This window comes from Phytophthora cinnamomi (assembly GCF_018691715.1).
Source record: "Phytophthora cinnamomi strain GKB4 chromosome Unknown Contig127, whole genome shotgun sequence".
NCBI classification, from domain to species: domain Eukaryota; phylum Oomycota; class Peronosporomycetes; order Peronosporales; family Peronosporaceae; genus Phytophthora; species Phytophthora cinnamomi.
The window spans coordinates 1-9,046 of record NW_027151060.1 but is presented as its reverse complement, the minus strand read 5'-3'; the positions used below and the strand labels follow the sequence as shown (position 1 = coordinate 9,046).

General features: G+C 52.5%; 4 protein-coding genes across 5 annotated transcripts; 3 read left to right on the top strand and 1 right to left on the bottom strand.

Moving 5' to 3' along the window:
• Positions 1-3,282: 3,282 nt before the first annotated feature.
• On the top strand, positions 3,283-4,335 carry IUM83_07037 (uncharacterized protein; the record flags this gene model as incomplete). Of its 2 annotated transcripts, none has more annotated exons than XM_067931296.1 (7): positions 3,283-3,372; positions 3,453-3,521; positions 3,582-3,726; positions 3,806-3,885; positions 3,965-4,024; positions 4,079-4,152; positions 4,215-4,335. In XM_067931296.1, 7 exons carry the CDS (start codon positions 3,283-3,285, stop codon positions 4,333-4,335), a joined length of 639 nt encoding a protein of 212 aa, XP_067780367.1. The 2 variants fall into 2 exon arrangements, with proteins under 2 accessions (XP_067780367.1, XP_067780368.1); XM_067931297.1 differs by lacking the exon at positions 4,215-4,335 and adding an exon at positions 4,211-4,214.
• Positions 4,336-4,705: 370 nt separating this feature from the next.
• On the top strand, positions 4,706-5,066 carry IUM83_07036 (uncharacterized protein; the record flags this gene model as incomplete). The annotated part of the gene is made up of 2 exons (XM_067931295.1): positions 4,706-4,740; positions 4,802-5,066. 2 exons carry the CDS (start codon positions 4,706-4,708, stop codon positions 5,064-5,066), a joined length of 300 nt encoding a protein of 99 aa, XP_067780366.1.
• A 42-nt stretch (positions 5,067-5,108) lies between these two features.
• Positions 5,109-6,117, bottom strand: IUM83_07035 (uncharacterized protein; the record flags this gene model as incomplete). Its single annotated transcript, XM_067931294.1, has 3 exons — positions 5,109-5,419; positions 5,840-5,939; positions 6,031-6,117. 3 exons carry the CDS (start codon positions 6,115-6,117, stop codon positions 5,109-5,111), a joined length of 498 nt encoding a protein of 165 aa, XP_067780370.1.
• Positions 6,118-7,657: 1,540 nt separating this feature from the next.
• IUM83_07034 (uncharacterized protein) lies at positions 7,658-7,877 on the top strand (the record flags this gene model as incomplete). Its single annotated transcript, XM_067931293.1, has 1 exon — positions 7,658-7,877. A coding segment is annotated over one exon (220 nt), but the record flags the coding sequence as incomplete, so codon positions are not given.
• Positions 7,878-9,046: the final 1,169 nt, after the last annotated feature.

Sequence of the window (9,046 nt, the reverse complement as noted above, 5' to 3'; positions counted from 1 at the left end):
AACCAAAAAAACGCGTTCATCTCTCGGTTAAATCGCTCCAGGGGTTGTTTGTCCCTACTTACGATTGCGCGTATGGCTCTACGTTCCACAGTGCAGGAGGAAATTTCACAATCCATGTTCGGTGAAAATAGTTCCAGAATTCGTTCCATTTTTCAGTGGAGTACACCAGACCGGTAGATGCGCACTTTTCAGCAATTTGAGATTTGACCCACGCAACGCCTTCTTTTTCAACTTTGAGCTGTGGAATTACAGTAAGCATGTCCAAAACACCCCGCTTCAGCAAGCTTGCACTCAGCTTCTTGAGTTCTGTACTTTTCGTTTTGCGCCGACAAGCCTGCTTGAAATGAAACAAACACCCAATCGGAGATGCGCCTGGGTAGTGGTCACGCACAGCGCGGATCATTCCAGCTTCAAAATCGCAGGACACAAAATCAGGGTCCATCGAATCGTCGGTAGCAGTAGCTACCAGCCTCATAGCATGGAAATAAATCCCGTACTTCTTCGAAGTACCGAGCACGAAAGCACAGGGGTAGTAACCTTTGGTGGTACGATCGTACGCAGTGGAAACGATACACTGCTTAAAACGAGGAGGAACACAGCGAAACGTTCCATCCACGAAAAGAGAGATCTTTCTCTGCTTCAGCATGTTGAGTAGCACAAGATGGCCCACCCGATAAGCCGTTCGCGAGTTTTGGTGGTCTTCTCATAGTACGAGTAGTGAAAAGGAGAAAATTCGTGTCGGTGGCAACGCCGTCGTCGCTGAGCACCTGCGACCACGGAGGAACTTCGATTTGACCATATACAGATCCCCAAATTCCTCCGCCCGAACCCTATTCACTCGCCTCAGAACGTACTCTCAGTCCGATACGAGCCACGGTTTGATCTCTCGAACCGTATAACTTTGCTCGGACTGCTTCCTAAATAGCAGACCGACTTGCTGTCATCGTGATTGCCATGCGATCCACTTCACGTTTCATTGACAAAGTGACATCTTCGGTTATACTCGGCGAGGAGGAGATTTGTCTGTCTACCGCCCGTTCACACATGTGGGACACAAAATACGTGTACCGTTGAAGGCGCTTCACGAAATCGCACTTCCCGCCGCATTTTGAGCGATATTGACTGCATCGATAGGAAATCTTGTTCTGCGAGTTGTTTGCGCGAGTGTACTTGTACCCTCCAATCCACCGATTTGTACGGTCCGTGCGGCTCCCTACGGTCCCCGATGTCAGCTCCGCCCGTGGGTGGTTGAGGTTCTTCCGTATGAGCTACTTCCTTATCCACATCACCAAAACCGAAATCAAAATCTCCATCGAAGTTGCTTTTGTTCCGGCGGACCCGCTGATCGAATCATCTGAGCTCGACATCGGGTTCAGTAAGTGCTCCATACTGATGTACAATGGTGATGGTGGTGGGGTTGCAGGCCTTTGGTTAGAGGTACAATCGATGCTGTGATCCGCCATATCTACCCCGTTAACAAATACAATACCATTAAAAGGTGTTGTTTTCTCAATGTGCCTGATACAACCTACCTGTGACAGCGAGTTAGCGTTGATTTGTGGCCCGTGTACCACTACGGCGGGCTGACACCGGGGTTCAGTGCTTGGCGGCGTGTAGATCGGCAAAGTCGAGGCGGCATTCTTCTGTTGCGCAAATAAACGCGTGTCCAGGGTTGTTATGAGCGAACGAATTCCAGTAGAAGAATGAAATGGGGAGAACGGGAGGGACTATCCATTTCATGACGGTGGTTTCAGGCTACACTTCGTGTCCGTTTTCGTTTTATCGTTTTTAAATGTTGCTTACACACAGCGAATTTTCTTCACCCGTCGAGTTTATAAAACGTTTGTGTTTTGCACTCAGTGGATTTGAGTGTTGGTACAACTCTTTGCATTGTGATAAAGTTTGTATTGTTGCACACAGCAGAATATCAAGAGTTGATAAAACTTTTACTTTGGCGAGCTACAGGTTACGTATGAGTGGGTATTCGGTCCGGGCAAATTACTTCTGAGTTCATGAGATTAATGCAATTGTGCACGGTACATATTACTTACCAGTAGCGACGTTAAGAATAGGCTTCCATGGTAGCAGCTGGCTACCCAAGTGACGGTAAGGTTCAAGTTGACCAAACTTGACCTGACCTAGCTATTGACCTGTTTTGCCCTCTACCATCGGCAGCAGCTCCAAGTGGTTTGTTCTACGGTGGATGACGGTGGTAAAAAAACGGTCGCTTACTAGGTCACCGTCCAAGGCCCACGTAGACTGCATTCGTCTACGAGGCTCCAAGACGAACTAAAGAGGCGCCCGATAATCAGGAAGCTGAGGCGGTCTGGTCATCGGTACTTGTATCCCGTGTTTGGCGCTCTTTTACTCTTACAAGCTTGAAGAGTTCGTAATCCCACTCAACATTCTGGCGTCAGTGTTCAGAAGACACGGGAGACTAGCATGCATATCAACCGCCGATCTTTCAAGAGCATCACGTAGGTAGCGGCCCAAAACGGCGGTGATACGAGGTAGTTCGACACGCACTCGCTAAGGGCAGGGTGCGACTCACCTGTACCGGGTTGGTACGGATTTCCTTACCATCGAGTTACATGGACGCTGGGTTTCCGACGCTTTCAAGTCCTCCTTGCGTCTATGCTCCGAATCAGTGTCCGAGTTCGCCGCAAGATGATCGAAGGTTCAAGGGGCGGCTCTACTCTTCGTCATTGAACTGCCCAACACGGTTAGATTGATTCGGATAGAGGTCTAGCCATTGAATCAGCGTTCATAATGAAGTAGTGTGTTTGCCCCAAGTTGAATGGAAACCCATAGTTACCGGCGATGGCGGAGCAGTCACCTGCATATTTCTTTCCTTTTCGACGAGCAGGCGGTGCGTCGTGAGGTTGCCCCGCACCACAATTGGTGGACCTGTCGCTCGCCTGAATAGCTACCCACACAAAGACGCCACTTTCGCACTCGGGATGTACAAACGCGAATTTTTTTTGATCACAACCCACCGCTAGCGCGTTAGTGATCGTCGTGTTTTCGAAGTGGTGAAGTATTCCTTATAATGTAGCGAATCTAAATAAGTGGCCATTCCTCCCGGTCTGCAACAGCAGTACGAGTCTTCACGAGTAAGCTTACTGGTGGTTCACTTCATCATAAACCTCTCGCAGCACCTCCACTTTCGCGGCCAGCACCTTGCTCAACGTATTGACAACTGCGGTCTCACCACATATTACACCTGATTTTTTGTATGGGGTCTTCTATTGGGAGTTGTAGCACTGCAGCGTACATATTGTCATGAGTGGCAGCGAGGACGAAGACATGGCGCTCGACGCTGGCGGAGACGCCACTTTGGGCGGCAAGAGGCGACGCAAGGCAGACGACGAGGTGCGCATCTATCAGTGTATCCGTGGTAACTGTACTGTTAAGTGAAGCTGAGTGAGCGATACGCAGACCTGGGGTCGCAGCAGAGCATTCTCAAGTGGATGCGCCACGTGCCCGGCCCGCTGCAGGACGTCATGAAGAAGCGCGGACCAGTGAGTGGGCAGTTAATTACTAAGAAAACCAGCAGTATTCTGACTGCTGGTGGCTGGCAGGCTGACAGTTCGCAGGAGACCACACTCGGATCGCCAGCGCCAACTCGGATCGGTACTCGGTGGCAATCGCGACAGTGTTCGACCAAGGCCCGTGGGTGGAGATGTGCCAGTATCTGGGCACCCGCTATATCAGGGACGCTCTATGGTGAGCGAATGGGTCGAGCATACCAATCGCTGGAATGAGAATTGTGGTTCACGTACACTGTCTGTGGTGGGCGTTGTAGGCAGCATCAAAATCCGAAGCTTGAAGTGCACAGTGCAGAGCATTGTGGACGACGATGAAGCACTGGCCAAGGTCCCGCAGGTAAAGACATCATGTCTTTCCTTCGTGTTGTTTAGATTTGGGGTTTCAACATGAGTACGGTGTTCTTTGTTTTGCGCAGCTTTTAGTGCTCATTAAGTCAGTGCGCTACGTTGATGAAGAGATTGTAGCCGTTCTACATGTAAGCAGACATTTGCAGGTAGTGGACAACAACTTATCGATGCATTTTGTACAGGATCCGACGGAGAAGTGGAGGGCTACTTCCATCGCGAACTTGTTGAACAACTTGGACCAGCTCTCGTCGCTGGGGTGGGTGTTCTGTTGTACAAGGTGTCGGTGTTCACACCCACTGATGCGCCCGTGACAGGTAGGCGGAAGAGCTATCTCAACATCACGCCACGAAATGTCCGACGGCTATTCGTACCGAACCAGCAAACGAATACTGCCGTGGATGAGAATCCAGTGAAGTATTCAACAAAGAGAAAGAGATGAAGGACCAACAAGATAGCGACAAAGACGACTACGACGATGACCAAGCGTCTAGGAGCGAGCAGGCGGCACGGCAGTTGCTGCAACACAGCACAGTTCGCGACACATCAGCAGAATTAACTTTCCTCTCGCAGCGACAAGTGATCCATCGAAATCCTCCCGTGCGAGTAGACCCAGCGACAGTGACTACCACAAAGAAGAAAGGCAAGCGCGGCAAAGGAGCTGCGGTTAGTGAGGGCCATAGTGACGACAGCGGTCTGGGCAAATGGCAGGAGTAAGCTACTCAAGAAGACGGCTGACGGCAGCAACGACGAGTCAGCTACTGAGTCAAGTCGCTCGCGCGCCGAGGATTCTCGACGCTAGCTCGCGCCTCATGAGTTTAATTACGAAGCAGAACTCGCGCAACAGGTATGGTATAACAGTGCATGCGCCGAAAAGCGTGCACTCTTGTTTTTTACTTTACGCGTAGATCAGCAGCAGCAGAGGACCGCTCAAACAACCAAGAGACATCACCACCTCCAGCAAAGCAAAAGAAGCATGCAACGGTGCGATTTGCGCCAGGGACCGCTTTCGACCCGCCGTGCTCTCCTCGCAACTCGGACAACCGCGATGTGATGGAGCTTACTCAAAGAAGCCCACCTGCAGCGCCCTCCGATTCTCAGTCACAGCCAGCCGACCAACCAGTGGCTGGAGACAGCATAACTAACAACTCAGACGAAGACGACGAGGGATGAATACCACGCGATATCGTGTGTACTCAATACAATTCTTCGTGTTCATTGTTGAATGTGTAATCGCAATATCGTGAAATACAATTCCCTAAGCTCATCTATATATTCGTCGCGGTTGCATTCGTTTTGCATTCTAGGCGGTTGACGTTTGAAGACGGTGAGGCCGAGCAGCATGATGAACACCTGGAACCACAGGAAGGGCGACATCTTGATCTCCCGCCGCATCTGCATCTTGGCCACGCGCAGCTCCTCGGCCTCCTTGGCCAGACACGCGGCGCACGTGGGCGTCACGCCGATGGGCACCGCCAGGCGGTCCACGGGGCGTCGCACTTCTTGCAGCTCGCCATCTTGGGCACCTTGCCGCTCGCGATGTCCGCCTCCAGCTGCGCGCGCTCCTTCTCCTCCTCTCGCGGCGGGCGGCCACGATCTGCGGCCCGCGGATCAGGTTCAGGTACAGGAACAGCAGCGAGTTCATGGCTGCAGAAGGCGTCGACGACAAGAGAGAACAGCGCTCAGGCCTTGGTGGTCTGTTGACAAGTGAGACTTGATAGAGCAGTCGACGAAATCGTACCTAGCGTGAGACCATAGATTAATCAAGTCACGGAGGAGATGGGCTCAACTGGTGAAGTGGGCGCTTTATTTCCGCGACCGTATCTCTCTGACATGCAAGCCGCATCGTGTTGCCTTTAGAAGCCGCGCCACTCCATCTCGAGCGTGATGGAGCCGCAGTTGCCTCCGAGCATCTACGTGTCCGGATACTGGAGAGCGTCACGTACCGGCTAGAATGCACGCGCCCGATGGTGTCGTCGGTCTTGAGGGGTCGCTGTCCATGACCACGACGGACAGCTCGTCGTGCTGATAGTCGCTTTCGAAGCTCTGGAGGATCCCAAATTTACGCAACACAATACAACACTGTGAGATGCATATCATAGACAGCGTCATCGCAGTGACGGAAACGGCAGCGTACCGGGTTCAACGTGTGCCGCTTGATCGAACTCTGCCGACAGCCCACGCGAAAAACAACGCACGGGTTGCTGGTGCCGTCAATGTTCATCGAAGCCAGTATTTCACACCGCAACAGTTTGCCGACGACAGCGCCCATCCGAGCGACATCTCTGATTCCGAAGCAGTGCTTCGTCATCCGACACTTCCCGTCGTGTAAATGGGTACCAAAACAATTGAACTCCGCTCGGCGTCCGCCGTCACAACCGAAATATACGTGCTCCTTGCATCCAGCTCGTCGCTTGAGGTGACCCAAGTGGGCCCATGCGGTGTTAATGCGCTTCCGGGGATGAAGGGCTTCTCCGCTCTCCAGAGATACGCTCAGAGGGTCGAGCACCAATACTGGTGTGCTTTTCTCCTGAAGTCATACGAAACCTATACGCGAACAGTTCCCGAATGCATGCTTTACGCCTACCGGTAATTTCACACGGAAGCCGTGCGCTCCAAACCACCGAGAGAGTACCGGCGACGGGCACACCGTTCACTTGATGTCCACGAATCACATGCATTCCGAGAGGGTGATTCGCAGTCACCGCGTCCATTTCCAGAATGTCGTCGTGATCATCGACAAACGGGATTAAAATCTGAATAGGCCACGAGCAGCGTCTGGCCACAACCAAGTTGTAGCCCTGTATAATATCGGTGATCGTGCTGGAAGGCCCGTGATGTTGATGTGTAGCGTTTTGAGCTGGAATTCAATGGTGAAGCTCTCAGTAAAGCTGATGAGCACTGCTCCAAATGGATGCCAACACGGAGACAGTGGCTTTAGCTCCACTCGAGGCGTTTTTTGAAGTACGAGATGGGATATCTCCACGGTCACAGCCGTATGCAGAAGCGGGTTCCCAAACGAGGTAACTACTTCTGTGTTTTGCGACAAGAAGATCCACGTCGATCATCACTTGTTCATCTGTAGCACTCCTCCACGTCCGATAATTTGTCCCGTCGAGGCAGATCGCTGAGCATCAGTTCGTTCAGCATGTCTTGATCCAGGCTTCGTAGTATCTATCATACAAGTCACATGAGCAATTCATACCACAAGCCCCTCAGGAAACAGAGTGAGGTGGATATTTGAGTTTCGTTTTGGTCGACTGCACCAAGTGATTTCCGCTGTAAACCCTGTGCCTTTTAGTGGGAAAAGTAGCGCAACAACGAGCTGAAGCACAGCCGTGTACAAAGGCTCCATGGTGCCCAAGTAAAACATAACGGCACCGCAAAGTGCAAAATACTCTGTCAACCCCTGGAGCCACAATGTGCTGCTCAGTCCGCGGCTGACTTATCCCTTGAAGGAACGGCATCGCGCATACCCTTCACCACTACAGTAGAAGCAGAAGATTCACCTGCCCCTTCGTCCACAATATGATCAGGTCCGAGTTCATCTTCTCGTGGAGACGTCTCGGTGTCTTGCTTGTTGCGAGCTGCCCGACCGAGTCAAGGCTCGCGACTGCCGACTGGACCTGATCACCCCGTTAGATGTTGAAGTGGCACATATTTGACAGTTCACGGTAACAAGACGGATGTCGTTTTCGACCAATCACTTCGCTGATCAAAAGGCGGCGTTTCACACAAAAAGCAGCCGCCTGGTGGACGCAACGATGGCGGAGGTGATCGTGCTGAGCGACAGCAGCGCCGCGTCCTCCGACTGCGAGATGGCGTCCGCGTCGTCCTCAACGACCCCCGCGGCGTCCCCCGCAGTGCCGCGGAGGCCGGCGCAGTCCGTCGGCTACTCGAACGCGGTGGAGGCGGCGCTGGCGATGGCCGCAGCCTTCGAGACAAGCGACAAGGCGAAGAAGAAGACGAAGAAGAAGAATGAGAGTCAGACAAAGAAGCGGGCGACGCCTGCGCCCCGCTGCTGGCCACGAAGACCAATAAGCCCCATACAAAACATCAGGCCGAGCGGAGGCAGACGGCGTCGAAGCCGCAGCCAGCGGCAGTCGAGGATGGACGCGCAGAGAGAAGCAACGCTCTGCTAAGTCTCCGCGAGCTAGAGCCAGCAGCCCCAGCTCTAGTTCTAGTTCCAGCTCACGTCTAGATTCCAGCTCAGACTCGAGTTCGAGCTCCGAAGCGCGTCGTCGGCGCCGCGCTGCTGCCCACGATGCGCTGCGACGCCTCAATCGTAAACCTGCGGCTAAATCCAAGGGCCGAAGAAGACGAAGGCCTAAAGACACAAGCACCCAGCGTAATGAGGACGGGCGACAAAGAGAACGTTGAAACCGAAGGCGGTAGAGGTTGTAGACCTTCTCTCCTCCTCCTCCTCCTCGTCGTCGTCAAGTTTGTCAGATTCTTCTGTTGGCAGCCGAACTCGATCGTTTTCGCTGTCTTCTCTGACATCGTCTAGTGACGACTCGCCAAGATTGCCAGCAAAGGCCGGGAAAAAGCGGCTAGTGCTGAATGACCGTGTATTGAGCACGAGTCAGACTCATTCTTCTGTTCAATCAGCACGAAATAACACGGAAGTGACTCGTCCGCAGTTTTCGTCACAATCAAATAAGAAGGTGGCGGATAAAGCGGCGGATATCACGTGAAGGCAAACGCAAGCGTGTATTACCGAATATGCAACGAAAAAGTGCTGATGGCAGCCAAAAGCGTGGTAGAATACCTCAGGACGAGCTGACGAAGAAGACACTCAGTTCCAAGAAATATTTGACGAACGGGGCCCAACATCGAGATTCTGCTTTAAAACCTGCGATAGCGACCCAAAGTGCTCCGTTATCGATATCGTCGTCATCCTCATCTACGTCGTCGTCGCCTGCCTCATCTCCTGTCTCGTCGCCCAGACTGCTGCCATCAAGGAAGTCTGTAGCACCACTGTCTACTGCAAATGACGGACCGAGTACATGAAGGAGAGAGGGACGCCTTTGGTCGGTACCACTGCCGCAAGTCTGCTTCTGCAACCACTTCGTCTTCACGCATCGTGACTTCCGTATCGCTACCCCAGGAACCTTCTGCAATACCTCTGCCATCACCATCGTCGTCACCGAAAA